Below are 24,108 nucleotides of genomic sequence, written 5' to 3' on the forward strand. Positions count from 1 at the left end.
AACAACACTTGGACATCCTAGGACGAAGGGGGGAAAGGATGACACAACAACAGGGGATGCCTTTTACCTTTTATTATCAGACCAATCTATTGGAGATGCCTGTGAAGTAAAGAACTCTTCAGAGAAAACCATTGTGGGATCCCATCAAATTTCCTCCCATCCCATTTTTGGTAACTTTTCTGAACAGATACATACATAAAATTCATGTCTAGGAGAACAAGAAGGAAAGAGATGATGGCCCCAAGATCGGGAAGCTGAATAGAAAACAGTGTTATTCAGAATGAATAATTTATGCAGTGAAACTCTGCTTTTCCCTATGAAGAGGTTGGTAGTTATTCAAAAATAGTCACTGCATAGTATTTATGAATAATTCTTGGCTGGCAGCTCATACGGCTGCATTTCAATTCTGAATCACTGAGGATGTGAAAATATTGGGTCTGATCCAGACAAAGGTACAGTCATACCTCGGATTACAGACGCTTCAGGTTGCATTATTTTGGGTTACGGACCGCCGAAACCCGGAAGTACAGGAACAGGTTACTTCCGGGTTTTGGCGGTCGTGCATGCGCAGAAGCGCCAAATTGCAACCCACTGTGGGTTGCAAACGCTGCGGGTTACGAGCGTGCATCCCGCATGGATCGCGTTCGCAACCCGAGCCTCCACTGTATTCCATTTCAATAAGCACTGAATCCAACAAGAGGAAGTTAAGGGAGTATGATGAGACTTCAGGGAGCTTAAGGTGCAGCACATGCCATACTGGCTGAACACAACATTCTAGAATGGGGTACAATCCCATACACACCCGAGAGTAAGTCCTGTTGAAGGCAGTAGAGCTTACTTTTGAGTAGACATGCACATGACTGCTTTGTTTGTCTTAACAAAATAAAAAAATTCCTTCCAGTAGCACCTTAAAGACCAACTAAGTTAGTTCTTGGTATGAGCTTTCGTGTGCATGCACACTTCTTCAGATACACTGTTTGTCTTAATCATAGTTAAGCACAGTGCTTTTTTTAAAGGCAGCACTCAAAGGTACGCAGTACCGGCACCTCTTTTTTTGTAGTTAAAAAGTGTGACACTTGCTGTAACAACTTCATTCTAGGGAAAAAAGCACTGGCTAAGCATCATGTCTGAACATATAGCCAAGAAGTAAACTAAAGTCTGATGAAACAATTAGTGCTTGCCTGAAGTATTTGTAAAATTATAAGGAATTTTGTTAATTTCTTGGTGTGGGGTGGAAATGCCCCCGATGACTGGATTAATTGGGGGGGGGGCAACTTTTTTGCATTGCCTCTTTTTCTTTTTTGAACAGCAACAATAAAAGCTTCATTGGACTCAGCTGCTCTTTCCATGTTCCTGGGATAGAATGTCACTGGGAACAACACTTCCCTTTAGTTAATGGAAGGTCTCAACTTTTTCATTCAAATAGTCATAACGATCCTAGTGTACATTGTTTTCCATTCATCTGAAGACTTCAAAACTTTATCTATGAGGTGAATATGTGTAGAACTGCCAAACATAATTTTCTCCTTCTGAACATTAAGCAGTTCTCTTGTCTCATTTTTGAAGATAACTGCTGGGACTCAGGCTGAAACTCCTTCTCCACACTTATTCCTAAAGATGAGAATTTAACTCTTTATTATTTCAACCCAGGCTCCTCCCAGTGCTAGATCTCTGCAAATAGACTGGGGCCATGGACCGGGCACAGTCCACCACAGCTCGCCTCTCCATGTGGCTCCCTAAAGTGAAAGTGGTAAGATCACTTGCCAACTACTTGATAGACCTGACGGAGCCCAATTTGAGAAGAGCGTTTACCATGGCCCGTTTCCATTCTATACCCACGGCCTTCCTGCAGGGGATTTACTCTAAGACCCCTATTACTCAGCGTCTATGTCCATGCACAATGAATGAAGTAGAGGACTTCATACATTTCTTTTTCTACTGCCCTATTTATGAGCTAATAAGAACTAAGCTCCTCCTCTTGATCCCGTCCACCATCACATCTAAGGAAGACTGTTTGAAATCGCTTCTTGTGGACGCGAATCCCCAAGTTACACGTGGGGTGGCAATCTTTATAGTGCAGGCCTTGAAACTCAGGGCTACTCTGACGGGGTAGTGTGTCCTAGACCTGGACCTGTCTTAATTCTTTTATTACCTCTTTAACCTAATGTCCCGAGCCTATTTTGGGGCCATTATATGCTTTATATACATTCACATTCTAGATTCCCGGCGCTGGCAACTAAATCTTTACATTATTGTCTTAGGGTAATTTAAATGTCATAACCCTAGTAATATCGCTTTGAATTTTGTTTGGTTGTTTGTCTCTAGCATTTTTTTTTTTTTTATCCTGCTATGGCTGTATGCTAATGCAATAAAGGTTTGATTGATTGACTGGGGCAGATATGAAAAGTTAAGCATGTCCTTTTAAAAATATATATTGTAGATTAACATCACTACTGGGCATATTGTTTCCTGTTCAACAGCACAATATGTCTTTCTGAGCAGTGTAGTGAATATATGACTCAAGTTGTTAAGAGCTTTGACTGAGGAAGCCGGTGGAAACTAGAAAGCCAGCCCGACAATCCTAGTTAAGGTGCTTTTCTCCTTCCCATTCAAAAACGTTCAGATATTAATATAGTGTGTGTGTTTAAGTAGATTTGCAAATATTTATTTTCATTTATATATGGGAACAGATGTGCTATATAAAATTAGCATATCTCTGTGTTTTCAAGTGAATGTGAAGCAATGCACACTAGAATCTGCATTAACATGCAAATTACCACCATTTGTTTCTTTCTTTCTTTGTTTAGACAGCTTATTAACTGATGTCAAAACAGAAATAAAATTTAATAATATGTAACTTTGAGTATAGATGAGTATACATAAAGAAATATATTTTTTGGTAGTTAAAAGCTTAAGAACATCAACCAGTGCAGGAAGTCCATCCATATTGATTGCTCCTACCAAGAGCGATCAAATCAGAGCACTGGATAACTAGAGTGACTCTTGCAAACGTGAACCAACACTGCTGGAGGAAACACGGGCAGCAGCTACAGAGGATTTGATTACTGAAGTTGGAGTATCAAATAAATTACTCATTTCTGTAACTCCTCAGAGGAACCTAAATAATCCTGTTAGAAAACCAGCAGAGCCATTTTATTCCTTTTTCAAAAAACAGAGCTTGATCCCCCATAGAAACTGCGGGCAGATACATTTTAAGAAATTGGAAGATGGTCTGCGTTGCTTCCATGGTGAACCTGCTAATTTCTTTTGTCCCATGACAGTCACTGGTCAGGTTTTTGAAACGTTGCAGAAACCTTTTTAACCAGAGACAGTAGTGCAGAGGAAATAAATGTGTGCCCCTGTGGGTTATTGGACTCCAGCTCCCATCAGCCCCCACCAGCATGGATACTGGGAGTCAGAGTCCAACAACATCTAGAAGGCACAACACCTTCCCTTCAGTAGTGGTTAAGAAAAACTGAGTGGCTGTTAGGGATGGGAAAGAAATTCAAGTCAGTTCACATTTAAAGCCTAATCTACCAAATTCACACTTTCTGAAACAATACAACCGGAACATTGCCATCCTTTGAAATCCACACTTTATCTGAATATTGCAGTGCAGTTCCCCAGCCAAATTTACAAAAATGTATATGTTAAGGGAAACTCTGTATAAAAGTGAACATATTGGGGAAAATAACATACAGAAATAGAAGAATTTCTTATGAAAATGTGTACATTCAAAACTGCAGATAAAAATATGTTCATTAGAATAAATTCTCACTAAAATGCTGATGAATTTTTGTAAGAACCTTTTTAAAATAAATACACAAATTGCTGCAGAAATGTGAAGAACTGAATTTAAGATTGGAAAACCAAAAACCTGAAAGAAACGAAATTGACAGATCCTTCTAATTCTAGTGGGCTATTACAAGCAATACCATGCCACCTTCCAGGTTCTAAAAAACCCGTCTGTCTCCAGACATATGCTGGGGAAAGGGCCTGTCTTTACAACTGTATACAAGTTACTAGATGGGAGTAATAATGGTAGAAAACAGAATGCAAAATCTACCACACAGCTGACAAATCTGATTCATTTCTTACTCCCTTCCTCTATCTGGAAGGAACTACGCTTTTAAAAATCTGTATGCTACACAGTGCCAGATATATTTTTATGCCAATGCAATGAAAATGACTGTGCCTATTATTTCTTATGTGAGGCATCTGAGTGGCTGAAGTTGGAAGCCAACATACTCAAGAATCTTATTGAAATCAATGGATCTGCTTTAGGACTGCTCTTGAGCAAGCAGGTTCATTGTGGCTTGAGTATGTTACTGCATTAGGTGGCACTTGGTGTTCTAGCAATCTTGTTGCCTCCGTCTGGGATAAGTGCCACCACTTTCTTAAAGGAAGCCCAAAAGGTTGTTTCAGAATGATACTCAGTGGCAGTGAAACCCCCACCCTGCTATGCAATATGAATTTTGTTACACAGCTATCTTCTATATTTGTATTCATAGAATATGAATCCTCCCAGTGCTTTTTTTATAGAAAAAAGGTGCCAGTACTCACCATGAAGTTGTTACAGTAAGTGCCACATGGGGGGGGGGGAGAGTGCCAGTATTGCATACACTCGAATCCCCCCCCCAAAAAAAGAAGCACTGAACCCTCCCATGTGAAATTTGGGGATTCAACAGACAACAGCAATACTGTGAAAGCAGGAGAAAGGTTACTCAGAAATAAAAAACCACCCTCATGTTCAAGGATAGAAACCTGTGTCCTCCAGGTGTTGTTGGACTGTGCCTCCTGTCATTGCCTGTGCCGGCTGATGTTTTGGGAGTTGGAATCCAAAAAGTGTGCCAAGTGCTGTGAACTGCCAAATTTAATAAATAATAAAAATAATAATACAATAGGAAAAAGTTGTGTATATATTCAATAAAGAGCTTATGCAATTATATATATATATATATATATATATATATATATATATATTACTGACGCATGTGATTTCAGAATTCCACATGGCCATCTCTTACATGTGTAAAGAGACCTGATGCCCTCCAGCTATTTTTCATTCTAATACCCATCAGCCCTAGTCAGCATTGCCAGAGTTCGGGAATGATGGGAAATAGGGAAAGCCACATTACATGAGAGCTTAGTTGTGTGAAATAGTGTCTCTATATCATCTTAGAAATATTTTTCTCTTCACAGTACTCTTTATTATTCACCACCAAAAGTTTTTTTCAGTGTACAAGGTCCTTTGTAATTCATACCTCATTTATCACTGCAGTAACACTGTGAAGTAGTTACTAGTTTTCTGCACGTGGACATAGTTTGAGTAAAGCAGCCTTCTCCAACCTCATACCTTCCAGAAGTTTTGGACAGCTTCCATAATCCCTGACTATTGGTCATGCTAGCCAGGGCTGATGGTAGTTCTAGTCCAAGACATCTGGAGGGAACCAGGTTGGTGAAGGCTGGTTAAAGTGAGCATGCCCCTAAAAGCGGGGTGGGGGCAGAATGTCAACACCAGTTGTGGCTCTATAGTGTGTCCTATATGTTTACAGAAGTACAGTGGTACCTCTAGTTACGAACTTAATTCGTTCCGGAGGACCATTCTTAACCTGAAACTGTTCTTAACTAGACGCGTGCTTTCGCTAATGGGGCCTCTTCCTGCCGCTGCGCCGCTGGCATACAATTTCCGTTCTCATCCTGCGGCAAAGTTCTCAACTCGAGGTAACTCTTCCAGGTTAGTGGAGTTTGTAACCTGAAGCGTTTGTAACCTGAGGCATTTGTAACTCGAGGTACCACTGTACATATTCCCTTCAGAAATTACTAGTCTCTTCCATATGATATTCAGGGAGCATCTTTTAAAAATTAAAGTTAAGAAAAGACTGTCTGCCTGGTAAAATATGAAACGGACCCAAGGACCAAAGTACATCTGACAAATGGTTGCATTAAAAAAACAAAAACCTGAAGCATCCCTAGAGGACACTACAAGTTTAAGTGAAGCAGTGAGATGGAAGATCACCTGCTTAACCCATTTCCCTCCACCTGCTTATGCACCTCTAGATACCTCTAGGCATGCTGGGGTGGGGGGCAGGGCGAGAAAGCAATAACCAGATTTCCCCTATATCAGGAGAAATGCAGCCTGGCTGCAGTTTTGAGCAGAAAAACAGCTAGTGAAAACCAAACTTTCTTCCTCTCAAACTGCTAGCCCCTTAAGGCCACTTCTAAGAAGTCAGGAGAAAGAGAAACAGGAGTGTGTGTTGCATCTAGTTTGAACCTAGGTTTAGTGACTGAACATTTGAATCTGGGTCTCACATCTTAAGTACAAGATGCTATCACTGTATGCAATGGTGGCTACAGTGGTACCTCAGGTTATGAACTTAATTCGTTCTGGAGGTCCGTTCTTAACCCGAAACTGTTCTTAACCTGAGGTGCACGTTTGCTAATGGGGCCTTCCGCTGCCGCTGCACGATTTCCATTCTCATCCTGGGGCAAAGCTCACAACTCAGAGCAACTACTTCCGGATTAGCGGAGTTTGTAACCCAAAGCATTTGTAACCTGAAGAGTTTGTAACCTGAGGTACCACTGTATATGAAACTTTGGCTCTTCCTGGTCTTGAAATTTAATGGATACGCATAATCTAAATCAGTCTTTTACTGTAGAGGTGCTAGCCCATTCTCAGGTCTCTTATACAGAAGACAATGGCTAACCACAAAAAGTAAATATAGTGTTTCCTTTTGAATAGATTAGAATAGAGGACCTGTAGTCCCACTTACAGATTGGACATGCTGAGCAATTCTTGGAGGAAGCCTTGATGATTAGAAAACAAAGATCATAATGTGGGGAAAGAGCGAAATTAAGATCCTTTATCATTTTCTTCAGTATCTACCCCCCCCCCCTTATTGTACAAACCAACAAAAGCAATCAGAAGAAGCATCATTTGGCTGGAGTTATCAAACGATCCCAAGTGCAAGATAAGTGGCCCACAGATGCTGCTGCTGAGGTTAGCAACATGGTGTTAAGTTGTAAATGAGGGGGATAAACTGTAGAGACAATTGCCCTCAAGAGAGAGAAGGATGGGGGGGAGGTGGAGAAACTAAATCATACATTACTGTTAAAATGTAGAAAAGAGCAGGACTGCGAGAGTGTGGGGTGGGGAAAGGCGGAGGAACAGGAAACACAGGAAAAGGAAAAGAGTGAGAATCACACGCACAAGGAGAGACGGAGAGAACGAAAGAGAGAAAATGAGCCATGCACTTACCCAGCAGCAGGAAGAAAAGCTTCAAACAGCTGAATTTCCCCCTGCTTTCAATCCCTGCCTGCTGTTTTGCTAGCACGCCGGAGGCTACTATCTGTGTGTTATCTTAAAGGATGTGGAGCAAAGGCGAGTCTGAAGGGCTCCAGACTTTAGGAATTGTGGTGGTGATTTGCTCCTCTCTGAAACTTTTGCACTACCTTGGACTAATTGACTTGTCAGATGGTAAGAGACCCTGCAAAGTTCTACCAGCTTGTATACTTTTATGTATATTTTTTTTAAAAAAGAACTATAGTAGCAATCTGAAAGAAATCATAATTTAAAGCACCTTTCTCCTTTATAACTACGTACTGCTTTTTCTCTCCTGCTTGATTCAGCAGTGTGGAAATTTTGCTTTGTTTTGCTGCTAGCTTCCGGAATTCCAGTTGAGGGGTATTTTTACATTTTGTTCTTGAATTACAAAGCTAGTCTCCTCCTGTAAATAGTTTTGCCATAAATGTAGTTCCTGTTTGGTGGAATATGCCTCTCTTGGGATAACTGGAAATAGTCTCATTCTTAAAACTGTTGGGTTTACTCAATGCTTGCTGGACGGAAGTAGTTGCTGCATAACTGCTTGAGCCTAACCACATTTACTCGTAAGTAAGCCCCAGTCAGTGCAGTAGTGTCCTATTAAAGTGCACAAGTGAAATCCTTATTAGTGTATTTAGATACAAACTTAATTTAGAAGCTTTAAAAAGCAAGTGATAAATGGAAAAATAGAAACTATACTCCATAAACTAAGATTTCTTTCCTTTTGTTTGAAAAAGATTAGAGTTTGGTTTGATATTATCTGGCAATAGGAAAACAGTTCTATTCTACATATTTAAAGGAAGTTTAGCAGCCAAGACATTGTATTTCAGGACGTTGTCATAAAATTCATTAAAAAGCTGATAATTTCTTGAATCAATTGCTTGACATGTAAAATGTAAAAATAAGGTGAGTAAGCTATCCCTCCCAGAGTTTACAAAGTCCTTTTGACATACTGATGAATAAATATGGTCATTTTACCTTAGCCAGAACCTGTTTGAAATGAAGTCTGCACTAAAGGCAGTGCTTTCATCACTATGAGGTTTACTAATAATGTATAAAGCAAGAATCAAATAGGAAATGAATGTTTGAGATATATACAAACATATTGGCTGAGGCTGCAATCCTACACATGCTTACTTGGGAGTAACCCCAGTAAACTGATTGGGATTCTGCACTGTTTCAAGTTTTGTCCCCTTTGTTGCTCTAGAACACTGACAGCAGCACTTAAATTAAATCTATTCTGATATTTGGCTCCTTGCAGGTAAAAAGTTGCCATTGGTGACAAGAAATTAAAATGTCAGCCAGTGTTCTATAGATTTTTTTACAATTATTACATAGCTATATTGCTGATTACATATCATCTGAGTCTTCCCATTTTAAGCATGATTATAGGTCAATTTACCCTGATATGAAATGAAATCCAATGAGATGTCTTCCCAAAAAAAGCACCCCAGCACCATCAAGTAACCATCAAGGTAGATGGTATCAAGAAAGGGACTCACCTCAGTGTACTATGGAGCAAAGGGAAGCAGTATGAAATTCTGCAGCAGCTTGCATTTGCAGTGCCATCCATGTGAGTGCGAGAATTCTTTTCTGCTTGCTCTTCGCTGTAATTCCAACTGTGAACTTCTGCTGTTTTCAAGAAGATAAATCACTTGTTTTGTATGAGCAACACGGTCCTAGAAAAATCGAATTGCTATAATCAATTTGTAGTGGAAGCTCTAGCATCGTACAATATCAGACCTTTATAAAGTGTACTCAAGACTATAGTAGTGTTTTAAAACCATTTACTGGGCTGCTGTCATTATAAAATCCTGGATGAGATGAACATTTGGCACAAGTTTTTGTTTTGTTTTAGCTAACCTATCATGCAGTGGCACCATTCAACTTCATTCAAGTACTGCAATGTTATCTGTATTAAATCTTTGCAGTAAGCAGTGCACGCTAATCCAGCTTCTCTCTGTGCTAATGGACTGCATCTCTTCTGCAGCTTTGGTTGTTAATTGCTGGTGCCTTTTGGGCTGTAAAACTATCCTCCTAGGATATAGCAGCTTGTTGTGAAAAATGCTGTTAAATAGCTTTAAAGTTCTGAATTTATTTTCCCTTGGGCCCATCAAAACCCCCAACTGAAGGAACTCAGATCCATGTCAATTACTCAAAACAGCACTTACCATCTCCTGAAATAACCTTGCTTGCTATGATGTCACATGAGAAAGGAAATTAATCCTCTAGGCTTTGAGAGTCTTCTAGGTATGACCACCAGCTCTTTCTTTGACCTCCTTGGGGGGGGGGTGATTCTGATGGGGAACAGGTGGCAAACTGTACAAAAAATAAAGTTGGTTGTGTGTGGTTACTGTGGGCTTAATCATAAAGAGGAATGCCACTCTCATATGTTTCCCTTGTGGATATGACTAATTCTGAAGGGCCAAGTTAAATGCAACACCATACATAAAATCAGCAGTGGCATAAAATATTTTGCAACTGTAAACAGCAGTAAATCTAGTGTCAATGAGCAACCCAATGAACGACCCAACTGGCACCTTGGTGGAGGGTGGAGGGGCTTTACTGATTTACTGCTCCAGGATAGGACCCACACCTCTGTTATTTTCACTGATAAAGTTGTAAGTTAAACTTGATGGAAGCTTTCCTTCCAGTACAAATAGCAGATGCAGGCTCCCCAATTTGGATTGGAACCATAAAGCATTCAAGCCCCTCTCTCTCCCACCCACAACCTCAGTCTGGATTGGGGAGGTGGGCTGTAGTTGCTATTTACACTTTAAAAACCACTCATGCAATTCCTGTTTGTGTGACTATTGCACAACTTAGTGCTGTTGGATAGTTGTTGGCATCCGTCTGTCTCAGGAGACAATGGAGGAGGGCACCTTTGGGGTTAAAGTCAAACTTTTGGAAGGTTACAGCGCCTGCTGTGGCTGTAGAGACCAACACGGGAGATATGGCAGATGAAGGAGTCCAGTTGTGCTACTGCTGATGTACTTTGATGTTTCTACTCTCTGCGCTTCTCCCAGCAGTCCTCTTCTGGTCACTGCTATGGAAGCACGACCTGACTGTCTCCAGGCACAGTAGTCATCTGCAAGAGATTCCCATATGGCAGGGTTGATGTTGCCAGCCTTCATGTCACATTTGAAGAAATCATTGTAACGCAAAGTTGTTCTGTCAGTGGGTCTGGTGCCTGAAGCCAGCTCCCTGTAGAGTAAGTGTGGCCCTACAAAATCCAGCCAATCCAATAACATGCATAATGTTCCTTGTAATGTAGCAGTAAGATGAGACTAACAGAAAAATAGAAAGTACACATCAAGTGTGCTAGATTCACCAGATGGTTTGTACAACATTTAAAAACTAAGACTTATAATGATAAAAGCAATCTTGTATTAGAAAGGTTATCATTGTAAAGCAATTTTAGATATACGTTATGTGGATAAAGGGAGTTGTATTTCAACAACATCTGGAAGACAGTAGATTCTCCGCCCCTGCTATAGAAAAACCAACCTGAGAAAGGATAAGTATGGCGTCTACACTGTCTTGCCAACCTTTTAAGAAATTCCTTAGGCAAATTGGCTTAGTTTTTTAAATTGTTTTTATTAAAGATTTTCTTGGGTTACAAAAGTACATACAGAATTTCTGCTTTCAATTATTGGATCCTTTCTACAGATCAGTTACGTTTGATGTGAGACACTAATGTTATAGACAGTATAAGTTTGGGGGAGAAAGGAGGTGGTGAGAGAGAGCAAGGAAAATAGAAGGGGGATAGTAAACTTTGACTTTGTGTTTTAAATTTTTGTTTTGTTTTAAATGAATCTGCTGGTTTTTGTGTTTTTTGCTGTATTTTTCTGCTTATAATGTACATCACCTTGAGGCAATCATGGAGAAGGTGATTAATAATAATAATAATATCATGCAAATTGCAATGGTTGTTAATAATGACAAGCAGGATCTGCAATGAAGTGCCGCTGTGTCTCTTCAACCGCTAGGGTAAGTGTTTCTGTCTTCAGAAAACCTGAAACAGGAGCTTTATAGTGCTGTTAATGCCTCTTGCAAGGTGATTTTCTGGAATGGAAAGGACACCACAACTTTAATTTTCCCCACCCCACCAAGATACTTACTAGAAGCAACTTAAATCCCCCTCCTCTTCCGCCCTCCATTTTTCTTTTGTTTTACTTTTTTTGGTTTCGTTTTAGTTGGTACAGGTAGATTCCAAACATCCAGTGTCTCCAATTGCTCTCAGTCATAGACTTGATTGACAGAAACACCCAGTCCACCTGACTTCTAGATTCTTTGCTCCCCTGGCTCACTGGAATTTCAACTGCCATCAACATTCTGTAAACTCACTGTTTCCTGTGAGGTAGCTTTTCAGTTTTCATGTAGGTTTTCTGAACAGCCGTAGCTCAGTGGTAGAGAATCTGCCTTGCTTGCAGAAGGCTCCAGCTTCAATGCCTGGCATCTCAAGGTAGGGATACGAGAGACCCATTGTCTAAAACCCTGGACAACCACAGCCAATCAGTGTAGGCAATACTAAGCTAGATGGACCAATGGTTTGACTTGGTATAAAGCAGGCTCCTATGCTCCCACGTGTCTTTTAATTTTCCAACTTACATATTTTGCATATCTAGGGCATCTCCTGAGTATACAGAAACAACTAGCTTATTTTTGGTGTGGTACCATTTCACTCCAGAATGCCAGACACTAAACCATCAGAGTTTGCTCTTACAGAGAATGATATCTAAATGAACTTTCATCTTTCAAAGGCAGAATACAAGAGATTTGCAAGATGCTGAAGATAAACAAGGAATGATCTTCACCTTTATACTCTGCCTGTGTGGTCACAGACCCTGTGCAATAAGATCCATAACACTCACATTCACAATCACACAGTACTCACAATCACAAGATACATATTACTGAGGAGAAGAACACTGCACTTTGCTTAGAAGCTGAAATATCTCAGAAATACAAGTTCTAGCTTGAGTTGAGTAAAGATGGCTGGATCCCTGAATGAAACAAGTGTGCTTATTCTGCTATAAGGCATCACACAGAGAGCTTCCCTTCCCCAATCTTAATTAATGATTGATCTAATGAACTTTTTTCTGAACATGTTCCCTTTTGATGTGATATTTCAAAGGACTTTCTGGGTGTGGTAAGTGCATGTGGGAGTGTGTTCAGAAGAAATGTTGATTATGCAAAATGAAAAGGTAAGGAGAAGTCACCTTGTGGAGGCATCAAAATCAATATGAGAATTGTGCCTCTGTCCTGCTGACACAAGAAATTCAGTTTTACTGAATTGTAGATTGGGCTGCTAGTGATTTAAAATAGCAAACTGACAGTCAGAGACATTCAGACCAAAAAATGCATAATTAGACAATCCATTTTATTTTATTGTTCCTCTGAACAGCTCTGCCTGATGAAGGCCCTCCCTGTTGAGATTGAAAAGCCTGCAATTCTAAAGAAATATAAATGATCTCTAATCAAATATAACACTTTATAGCATTCTATATACCATCCTATTGAGCTAAAATGGAATAGCTGTGACCATTAATGTAATGGTGAAGGCTTATAGAATCAAGAATAATTTACTTTTTCATTCTATCCCAGTCTATCATTCTACCCAGTCCCCATTGAAGAAGTCTACGAACTTCCCGCATTTGAAGATCTAAGATACATGAACAGAGACTCCCTCTTCTGAATATCTGCCCTTTGAAACCATTTGTAGTAGAAGATAACCCAGGAACTCAAACACTTTTAAAGTCTGTTTGACCAAAGGTGATAATAGCATGGTAGAAGTATTCGGTGAACACCAAAGGAAGCCAAATTTGATTGGCTAAATAGCATAAAGACATAATTGTCTTCACTGTAGGATCTCTTATTGGATGGGATTGTTTATGTGACTATTCCCACGAAAAGAAGACCTAATAATTGTAAGGAAAAAATAGTACCAAACCAAGATCAGATCAAGGAACATGAAAAGAAAGGATTGAAAAAAGGTGAGCATTCAAGTCTCTTATAATCCATTGCATCTCTTCTTCCATAATCTTACCCTTTTTCATAAGCAGGATATAATTTTTCTCTTGTTGGTTCATATGAAGCCATAAAATATTTTTGTCAGCAGACAGGATAAAATAGACCGCACTTTAAAGCCATGAGATTTCTGCAGAAAATGAGGATTAAATTCCAAAATGGTGTTTTATCCACCTGAGTATGTATTTGCACTTCTGTAGCATCATGGTTTTTCCATCAAAGACACCATCTTCTTACATTTCTGTACACATCTACAACCCCCTCCCCATTTCAGTCAAAATGAATGAACGAGGTTAATGATCCTCTTAGTGTGCAATTCTTTAGCTCCCAAGAGGGCATTCTAGGAGTCACAGGACAGATTGGATATCTCTTTCGAATATCAGACAAAGCTCAGATGTTGGAGAGGGAGATTCAGTGTCAGATTTTCCTACCCTGCCACCATCAAGGGCTCCGACGCCCTCGTCCAACATCAGTAAGGCCAAAAAAGATGTGTGTCAGGTGCAGTTCATGAACCAGAAAGCAGCTTGGGACTGAAGGATCCAGAGCCATCCTGGTACCTTGACAAATTCCCAAGCTCGGGAGGAGGAATTTACACTTCTCAACATGCTTCTCAGCATGTCCAAATTGCTTCCTTTCGTTGAAAACTTTTTTTTTTTTACAACCCCCCCCCCCAAACTATAAAAGCAGACGGAGCAACACAGTACCCATTACTCAAGCTCAGCAGGACTTTGGCTCTGGCAGTTGATGAATTGCCTTTGGTTCTTCTCCCCACTTTAGGATTTCAGCCTTAGTGAGAGCAAAGATCCTCTTACTGGGTCTCTCTCTTATTTAACTGGCATCTAGGAAATGAGTGAATCATTCAGAGCTCTGTACCTGGAGAAAGGAGCATGAGCCCCTTTCATCTATCGAGGATATGTCTGGGCTCTGCTAGATCTGCTTTATGAGCTTGGCTCTTGTTCTGCTTTCTTACTGGAGCCCCCATCAATCACTGGGATAGCTTTACGGTGCTGATGCATTTCATTTCTCCTAAATATAGAGTGATCTGGTTCGAATATGATGTGCATTCTTGGATAGTTGTCAGCATTGATTAAATAATGCCACAACAACGAAGGTCTCCTATTCTTATATGGGTGTCTTCAAGTTTTACTTTTTGAAAAGCAAGAGATTCAAACATTCATTTTTATCTCCAAGTCTGTTGCTTTGGTAAAGGACGTGTTCTTCAGAAAAAGAAATAATAATACAGAGATCACCAGAGAATTTTTAGGTCTGGATTTTCCATGCTCAGAAAGAAAGAAACAGCTTCTGAGGCTTAGGTACATAGGAATGGATGTAGAGGAGAATTTCATTCAGTTGGCTTTTTAAAGCGAATCAGCCTAATCCACAGTTCATGGAACACCATTGGATTGCATTTTTCTCTGATTTTGTGTTGTTTTGTTTGTGTGATATAGTCTTGGTTAATGTGTACAAAAGTGTACAGAAATATGTATTCCATGATGAAAGGCATATTTTAGGAGAAATGCATAGAAAAGTCTCCTAAAGGTGTATTTTTGAAGGGGAAATGGCTGTTTTAGGGGACAGTGTACAAATTAGAGATTTTTAAATAATAATAATAAAAAAACAGGAAATAGAAATGACATGGAATGGAAATAGGCTGACCCATCCATGTCTACATGGGAGTCTGCATTTCACTGACTCAAACCATTGGTGCATCTAGTTCAGTGTTGTCTCCATATACGGAAGCAGCTCTCTGTCCTATCAGACAAAGGGTTCTTTTCCAGCTCTATCTGAAGATGCCAAGGATTGGACCTGGAATCTCTTGCATACAAGTCATATGCTCTACCACTGAGTTGTAGTCCTCCCCTGGTTAATTTGAGTTCAAGCTCATTTGACTGGCTAGTCCCACTGTACAAGTGGAAATCCTTGCACTGATGGGACACATTAGTTTGAAACTACACACTGTCTATGATCCAAAGATCCCTGTGTGCAAACAGAGAGTCCATGGTGGGTGCACCAGAGCTTTTCAGGTTCCAGTTCCTTCTGCAACTCTGTTGAACCCTCCCTGCCAACTTGCTCCTGGACGTTTGGAGTGACTCTCCAGAGAAGAGTGTGATAGGTGTGTTTCCAGGGGGAAATCACTGACACAGGCACACACACCACTAAGCTTTTGCACAGGAACCTTTAGATTCAAGTTACTATTTTCAAATGAATATATACTACATATAGCATAGAACTATATGTAGAGAAAATTTAATTTAATTTAATCAAGTCACCACAAGTTGTCCACACACAGCTGGGTTTATGAAAGGATTATGGATGGGGCTTTAGTTTAATTGTAAATCTCAACACAGCTCATTTAGACATTAAGGATAGAAGCAAACAATGAATTTATTGTGTTTACATAAGGACTGAATCTCACAAATGTACTGACAGTTTACAAAAGATGTTATAGTTTGTCCAGGTTAAATTTTCAGATATATATTTTTTTAGGATTTCATTTTCAATGAAAACATTTTAAATTAAACTAGATATTTCTCCAATATTAATGAAACTTAAACTTACTGAAACTTAATGAAACTTAAACATTCAGTGCAGGTAAGTTGTAACTTAGTTTAAACTCTGGGCTATTGAACAGTAGATCACTGAACTTTCCTCCCTTCCAGGAGTCAAGTTTGCTGATTCATTTGTGGAGATGGTTATTGATCAGCAGCCAGAATACCCTGCTTTTCTTCATTGCCAAGACACTTCTTTGCCCAGAAACAGGGCTGGCTCAAGACATTTTGCTGCCTGAGGCAAATGCCATCTCCACTTCCCTCCCCACTCTGCAAAAAAGGCAAGGTGCATGTTGTCCAAGGTTGGCCGATTAATTTTAACCTCTGAGGCAGAAAATCCTATAAGCATCTATATAGAACAACAACAAATTAAATAACTAACATTTTGCTGCCATTTCTGCCTGAGGCAGCTGCCTCACTCTGCCTCATGGTAGGGCCAGCCTTGCAATATGTTTGTTTTCAATCATCCTCTCATTTTCTAATTATCCAGAGGTTTTTCTTAATGATGATATCTTACTGATTAACAGAGAATAGTCTAAAGGCCCATGGCACATTTCTACTGATTTAACCAAGCACATTTGGCCATGTAAACTGATTATATGAGCAACTGCCTGTAAAAGCTGCTCTGAGCTCCTTGTGGGAAAAGCATGGAATAAGTCTAGTAAATAAATGTGAACAGACAATGTTCAGTAAGTGCCTGTGAAAAATTGGCAGGCCTCTGCACACACTTGGGCATTTGCTACTTCCCATTCAGTAGTTTTGCATTTTGCATGCTCTTCTTGATTTTCCTAGCCTATTCACTTCCCCTGGTGCTCAAACCATCAATTCAGATTAGCTGCTGGCAGCTCCTGATGGCATAGACAGGCTTTCCTTTCTGCATTAGCTATAATAAGGTGAGCTACAGGATGATGGTGTGGATTAGTTGCAGAATCCCAAGCCTGGAATGTGATTTGGTCATTTCTAGTATTTATTTTTCAGTTAATTTAAAGCAGCCTTTTGGAGGGCACTTATTGCACATTGGTATTATTCACATATTGCATATTGGTATTTTCTTGATCTGTTTATGTCCACTTCTGAAATGCTGTCCTCTGGTGTTCAGTTTATTGAAAGTCTTAACAGCTGGCTTTGGAGTCATTAACGTCTAGTTATGAACATGCTGCACAGAAAATGGTAGCTTTATGTTATGCTTTTATGTGGTTCCAAAGCACACTGCTGTTAAAGTGGCTATTAAGAAATGCTATGTTAACGGCAGACAAAATGCAAAAGCTATACCCCTGCAGTTTCTACCAGTTGCTTACCTTGCTGTGTTGTCTGTTTCAATATATAGTTGAGACAGTCGTGGTCAATTAAGTAACTAGCATTTTCTTAAGGGAGAGGAAAAAATATTATTGCATCACTTCTATCATCCACTTCTATTTTATATAGTCCTGGCATATTAGAGAACATAGAGGTGATATGGTCCCTGTCTACTTTCAGTCTTGGTTTTGGTGTGGTAGCATGATAATGATGATGATTTATTAAATTTCTTACCCATGAGATCCCAGAGTGATCTGCACCTGGGAAGGAGAACCTCCAGTGATATGCCTATAATTCAGCCCAGTACGGATCCCATATAGTTGTATAAGGGCATTTCCCCTAAACCACAGCCACCTGCGCACACCTGACACATGTGACACCACGTGTGGGTCAACTAAAGACCCAGCTACAGTACAAAGGAACATCTGGGAGCTTAAAGTGAGGTCCCAATTGTTCCTTTATAAGTGGGTCTTGCTGACAGTGCCAATCTGCAAATTGATGCAGACAGCGAGTCCCACCAAGCTGGGGTCCCCCTAATGTAGCAATGGGCTTCTCTGTCACCATGGCATTAGACATGTGCTGCTCAACAGGGTAATGTAAGCCAGTTTGCATGTTCCAAGTCTGCTATGCAAGGGCTTGGACAACACGATAGAGCAGCTTTGCTGACAGCCAGGTCCAACACCAAGGCTACTTCCTTGTGCCCAGTTCACTGAAGCATGCCTGGGCCTAGGCCATGGATGGGGAACCTGTGGTGTACCCTAACTCTCAAGCATCTGGGACAGAAGGCAGTGGTTAGGGATGTGACCCAGCAAGCTAAATAAAGCCCCCACAAGTGTTGCAATCTCCCTAGGGGTTTTAATAAACCTCTTCCCTGGAATTGCTTTCAAACTCCTGACTGGTCCCAACATGCACCTAACCTGGAGGGAGAGCTAAGTGAATAAAAAATCATGTAGGCCAACTCATTCTGGGAAATCATTTCTCCCCTTATGCTTCTAAAAACTTTTCATCTCGTTCCAGTGTTTCTGGCCTAAGATTCTTTTTCCCACCCATCTTTTTCTTTTCTCCTTTTTGTGATATGTCAAACAATTTTTGACACAATATTTCATTACAAGTTCTTTAATCCACTTCCCGCAAGCCAATTAGTTGAAGTAGTCTAATTGGTTTCTCATTAAATAAAAAAGAGCTTCTTCTGCTAATAATTTATTCAGACTTGTAAATCCAAAGCTGCTTTTATGCTCTTTCCTGTCCTCCAAGGATATCATGATCCCATAGCTCTCTTAACAATGAATGCCTGTCATCATAAGGGGCTATCCAGCTATGTGGGCTAGAGCTCTCATTGATTAGCTTTGGGCCTCCTGGAATGGAATATGAGTCTCTATAGATTGCACGTGCATACATACACACACACACACACACACACACACACACACACCACACTCTGGCTCTTTACCTATTTCTTCTGTCAAGGATATATAAATCTGAACTTCTACTAGGAAAAACTTCACTTCCTGTAATAATCTCCTGGCTTCATTTTGAATAGGAATGGGACTGAGCAGTTGGAATTCACTTGGCCTATGATGGAAACGATCTCCCCTCAAGAATCTCAGTCAGAGCTGATGCCTGACAGCTACCAACACGTGAAGACTGCTTTCATTAAGGGATGAGAACCTGCCTCCCCCCCCCCCGAATTCTTGGACTGCAACTCCTATTATCCCTGTTTATTGGCCTGTTAACTGAGGCTGATAGAAGTTGGAGTCCTGCAATGTCTGAAGGGCCGCAGGTTCCCCTTTACCTAAGTGCTCAGTGTCACTCTCTTGCTTTAGAGCAGGGATGGAGATCCTGCTGACCTATGGTCAGCTTCAGGCCCGGCTGATGGGAGCTCAGCAACATTTGGTGGGCCATGGGCTCCCATCCCTGGCAGATTATTTCCCCTGGGAGCTGCTCCTGGGTCAGCAGACGATAAGAGTGAGGGAATGCTGTATGGATAATCCTGGTTCAATATGAAGGCAGTTGATTCCTGCACTAGTTTTGAGTGTGGCTTTGTTTGGAGCTTTGAAGGTTTACTGGGGCTGCAAAATGGAATCTTCAAAGTAAATAAGCACATTCTCGTTTGTATTATATCTTCCATTGCTGTTCTGATTTTCCCACTGTTGCTACAGTCCTCAAGTCATTTGCTTCAAAGACCTCCCACTGAGGTCAGTGAGAGGTTAGTTTGGAATGAACAGTTGGAGGATTGTGACTCCACTACACCAGATTCTTCCCCTTGGCCAGAACTGTGCAAACTAGTATACGGAGACAGTAATCTGATATCTCATGCTGTTTTAACTTCTCGGGCTGGCTTTATTTCACATTTCAATAGCCGCAGGCTTTAATAGCCTATTGATTTCCACGGCACATATATGAAGGCCATATTCTTGATCTCTTAATCTCTGAGGGATAAGCACTTTCTTACCATTACACTCAAAGTATTAGTAGTTAGAATTACTTCATTGCTGCATGGTATAACTATAATAATTTCCTGTCTGTAGTAAACTTTAAAAATATACACATTGCTTTGCAGATCAAGTGCCCCTGCCTGGTGGCTGGTTTTGCATTCACTTTATAATCCCCAACTGTGGATATATTCTCCTGTCAAAGATTTTGTTGACTTGTGTGTATGTCTGTGTGCGTTGCAGATATGGCTATAGAGATTGGTAATTGGCAACACTAGAAACCTCATTTGAACTGATGTACCGATGCGAGGGACAAACCACACAACCAGAGCTTGTCATCTCTCACACCTGGCCGATGCACAACCAATAGCTGACACTGTGAGTGCATTTACACAGGTATCCCCCCCCCCCTTGAAGCAAATAACACAGAAATGAGCATTAAACTTGCACTATATTCTGCTGTATTTCTGGAAATGGCCTCCACATTGAGTGAAAGTTCAGATATAATGCAAAAATCAGAAGTTAGAGAAATGTCAGGAAAACAGAATAAACTGCCATGTGAATGCATTCCATATTACCCTCCAGGTTAGGAACTGGCAAAGCTAGAGGGTTTCCTGCAACTCACCACTGGAGGCAACAGATACTGCTTCTAGGCTCTACCCTCAAATCAAAGTGAGACTGGGCAGGCCGGGTCGTCCTCTTATATACCTGCAGATAGAGACAAGGCATCTGACCCTCACCTGAATCTCATAGCTCTGCTGTAGCTGCCTCTGATTAGTTACCATTTAACTCTTGGGGAAAATAATTAGCATCACATGTCATGTGCATGGAGGTTGCCAAACCAATTAACCAACTAGAAGGATTACTGTTAATAACACCAGTTTTCCTATAACTTGATATTGCTGGATAGTTTTGATGAACTGCAAAAGCATTTTTAGTTTGCTTTCTGTTGCCACTCTGGAACTTTTCTTTATTAGCGCCACTTTGTCCTCAGTGCATGTGGGCTAAAAGAAATGAAAAAGATAAATGAAATGTGGATAATTACTGATTTTTTCTCCCACAAGATGATGCGATAGCCACCAATTTACATGGCTTTAAAAGAGGATTAGATAAATTTGTGGAGGATAAGACTATCAATGGCAACAAGTAACAATGGCTACCTCTACCTCCACTGTTGGATGCGATATGCTTTTGAATACTGTTAAGTTGTGGGTGAACATATCAGACGACACAGCGATTCTTCAAACAGCTCTTGTTTATTCACAGGCCAGGACAGAACTGAACTGAAGGGTTCAGTTAGCCTGCTTATATAGAGCTCCAGTACAACGTTACTGTAACAACTTTCTAAAACTATCCAATCACTGAACGTCACTTTCGATCCCTTATTTGCATAACTATCTACAGTATCCCCCTGTTGGCCCAGGGTGAGAACTTCAGTACATAACAAATACCAGTTGCTGGAATTCGCAAGTGAGGAGCTTGCTGTTGTCCTCCTGGGATTCCCATAGGCATCTGTTTGGCCACTGTGAGAACAGAATGCTGGACTGGATGGTCCTGTGATCCAGCAAGGCTTTTCTTCAGTTCTTATGAAAGCCTTCATATGGAAAGACAGCAGCCAAGGAGGAGCTCTGATACCACTTCATAGCGATCACCAACCCTACTGCCGAAGTAAAAAGTCAGTGTTGCTCATGCTCGCTCATTGATAAGGTCAAGCACTGCTGCTGCTTTAAAATCCCATGTCCTCTAAATTTTCATGTACATCACAGTAACACAAGAGCTGATATGTACCAAGTCAGACCACTTAGCTCAGCAGCTCTCCAAGGTTTCAGACCCAAGTCCTATACAGGACCTTCTGCATGCCAAACAGGTGCTCTGCCACTGAACTACAATCCTCCACAGGAGAAGTGTATCAGGGGGCTGATGGTGCCGCAGGCAAAATTGTAAGTGACATGCAAGGCCAGGTTTCATCAAGTGGAACTAGTAAAGTTAGGAATCCATTCCTCAACTGCTAATATTTTGGTGGTGCTTATACTTTTGAGCACTGGTTTCAGGCTGATGTTTTGAGAGAGAGAGAGAGAGAGAGAGAGAGAGTAATTGCCCCAGGGACTGAGAAAGAGGGGGAATAGGGAGGTCAGCCAGTCATTCTGTTGCCCTGTTGGATGATGTGAGAGCACAAGTGTATCCTATATTCTTCAACTGAAATCAAAATTTAGCTTGTGCAACCTAAAAGCCAGTCTCTTGTTTATATGTATTGGAACTATTACTGTTACCACCTGCAGGCAAAGAAATTTCACAAACCCCTGGCCACAGCGTGCCAATTACTGCTCCCTGTACATCACTCTATTCAGGACCTCTTGAACAATGGGGAATGAATCCCAATCTCGCTATCAGTATTGCAGTGGGGTTTTCTAAACGCTGCAGCCCAGCTAGTCTCAAGAGCAGGAAAATATTAGCTGAACAAGACCCACTGGGTTGAGAGTCTGGAGAAGAGGTCAGGTCACTTGCTTTTCTGCCTTTGCCTCGACATTCCCATAAACCTTAAAGCTGTCTTCTCTGTCTGGCAGTGTGAATGTGACAGATAGTGAGATGAAAGTCTCGTCTCATAGACAAGCAATTCCTCTCTAAGCTAAATCACATTGACAGTTGTTCCCCTATGTTGACAGTGTGATCTTGCACATATCTACTCAGAAATAAGCCCTGCTGTGTTTAATGGAACTTAACCCAATAGTATTGCAGTATGAGGGTATCCAGTCATTTCCACATACAGCAACCTTTTGCTGTCTAATAGGACATCAATGAACTTCCACAGTACTTTGATGTGATCTTCCCAGTTCTCTTGATCAGCCATGTAACTGGTACCCATGAAGCTATAGCATCCTAGCCAGACAGGTATGGTCTGCAATGATCATGTTTGGAGTAGTGAGTCATCATGCCTTGCATACTCAGGGCTGCTTCATACATAGGCAATCCTCAATTGAATGGCAACATCAAACAAAAATAGAATATGTAGAAGTATGTATTGTGGACTAATTTTGTACTCATTGAGGGACTATTACTTTAGTGTAGAACAGCGTGAAGGCAATTTAGAGTTGATTTTGTTAATGTATTAGTGATTACCAATTCCTGATCTTAAGAGCTCTTATGTACAGCCATACCTCATGTTACATTTGCTTCATGTTATGTTTTTTCAGGTTGTGTCCCACAGCGACCCGGAAGTACCGGAAAGGGTTACTTCCGGGTTTCACTGCTCACGCATGCGCAGTGGCGCAAAATCACGCTTTGTGCGTGCGCACAAGTGCAAAATCACGTCGTTCACCTGCGTAGATAAGGCGCTTCAGGTTGTGGGCTTTTCAAGTTGCGAACTGGCCTCCAGAACAGATCCTGTTCACAACCAGAGGTACCACTGTATTTCTTATGAGCAGTTTGAGTGGAAGGTGTAGACTGGGTGCAATCTTCTCTACCCCCGTGGCAACGTCATAAGAGAATCAGTAACTGAGGGTCTAGCTACATTTTATGCTTAATGCTTCATATGCAGATGCACCTCATGTTTTTCTTAAATTAATTACAGCTGTGCAACATGTGGGAAGGGAAAGGCTCCCTCCCCATGCTATGACCCCCGCAAAAAACCGAAACCTCCTCCATCAGTAGTAACCTTGTAGCTGCATAGGGGCAGTGGTTGTGGGGGGTGGGATAAATCTCTCCCCCCCCCCCCGCAATCCTGAAAGCAACCTCTTCGCAGGTGTAATTAATGAGAGAGAGAGAGAGAGAGAGAGAGAGAGAGAGAGAGAGAGAGAGCGCTGTAGCTGCATGCTGTGCACTAAGCGTGTGACGTGTAATTTGACCCTCACAAATCCCTTCCTTTGTCATGCATATGTTGACCTTTCAGGAACCCTTTTTAGGCATTGAGTGGTGGATTCATTTGCACCCTAGTTGGTACCTTAGCACCAGAGTAAATGTAGTATGAAAAATAGGCACAGCACATCCTGCAATTACTTTGGTGTTTGTGAATATCAAAGCCTTGATAACCTTTCTAAGTCAATTCCAGCTGTATGTAGTTTTTAAGGAATAAACATCCTTTAACGGAATAAAACTCTGGGCAGAAGTTTTTTGAATGCATCATGAATGCCTGAATGTTTGTGAAGAAGTTCCTGTGCAGTGGGGGGAACCCAGCAATTTGGCACCAATGTCTCTACAGGGATATTTATTGGGCTGAAACATTGAGTTCTCTTTAGCAATAAATTCCTTGGGGTGAGGAAGACACTGCAATCATTCTTGTGATTGAAGGATTTTCCTTCCAAACTCAAGGCCATGACCAATAGTTCTGCATTTCCTCAAGCCCTTCCTCCCACCACCTTCAGCAAAAAATACAATGGGACATGAAACTCCACAATTATTTCTTGACTGAAGCCAAAGTTGGTCTTATGTGAATAGTTTGCACAGATTCTAAGTACCTATGAAAAAAACTCTTCAATTGGAATTT

General features: G+C 40.9%; 1 protein-coding gene and 1 long non-coding RNA gene across 16 annotated transcripts in view; one reads left to right on the top strand and one right to left on the bottom strand.

The window, feature by feature from the left end:
- KCNIP1 (potassium voltage-gated channel interacting protein 1) overlaps nucleotides 1-24,108 on the top strand; it is a 573,342-nt gene that overhangs the window by 499,748 nt on the left and 49,486 nt on the right. Inside the window, exon 1 of one of the 15 annotated variants that reach the window (XM_081852175.1) lies at nucleotides 7,098-7,477. The exons of the other annotated variants lie outside the window; for them this stretch is intronic. Coding sequence (XP_081708301.1) covers nucleotides 7,369-7,477 — 109 coding nt within the window. The 5' untranslated portion in view covers nucleotides 7,098-7,368. Of the gene's footprint in view, nucleotides 1-7,097; nucleotides 7,478-24,108 lie in introns of those variants that run through there. 15 annotated transcript variants of the gene reach the window in all.
- The window catches only part of LOC309336460, a 60,441-nt gene that overhangs the window by 15,577 nt on the left and 20,756 nt on the right, over nucleotides 1-24,108 (bottom strand). Inside the window, exons 2-3 of the long non-coding RNA XR_014154023.1 lie at nucleotides 9,493-9,640; nucleotides 8,824-9,000 (exon numbers count right to left, since the gene is read on the bottom strand). This is a non-coding gene — a long non-coding RNA (uncharacterized lncRNA). The remainder of the gene's footprint in view (nucleotides 1-8,823; nucleotides 9,001-9,492; nucleotides 9,641-24,108) is intronic.

The sequence above is a fragment of the Podarcis erhardii genome (genome assembly GCF_964252035.2).
Source record: "Podarcis erhardii genome assembly, chromosome: 2".
NCBI lineage: Eukaryota > Metazoa > Chordata > Lepidosauria > Squamata > Lacertidae > Podarcis > Podarcis erhardii.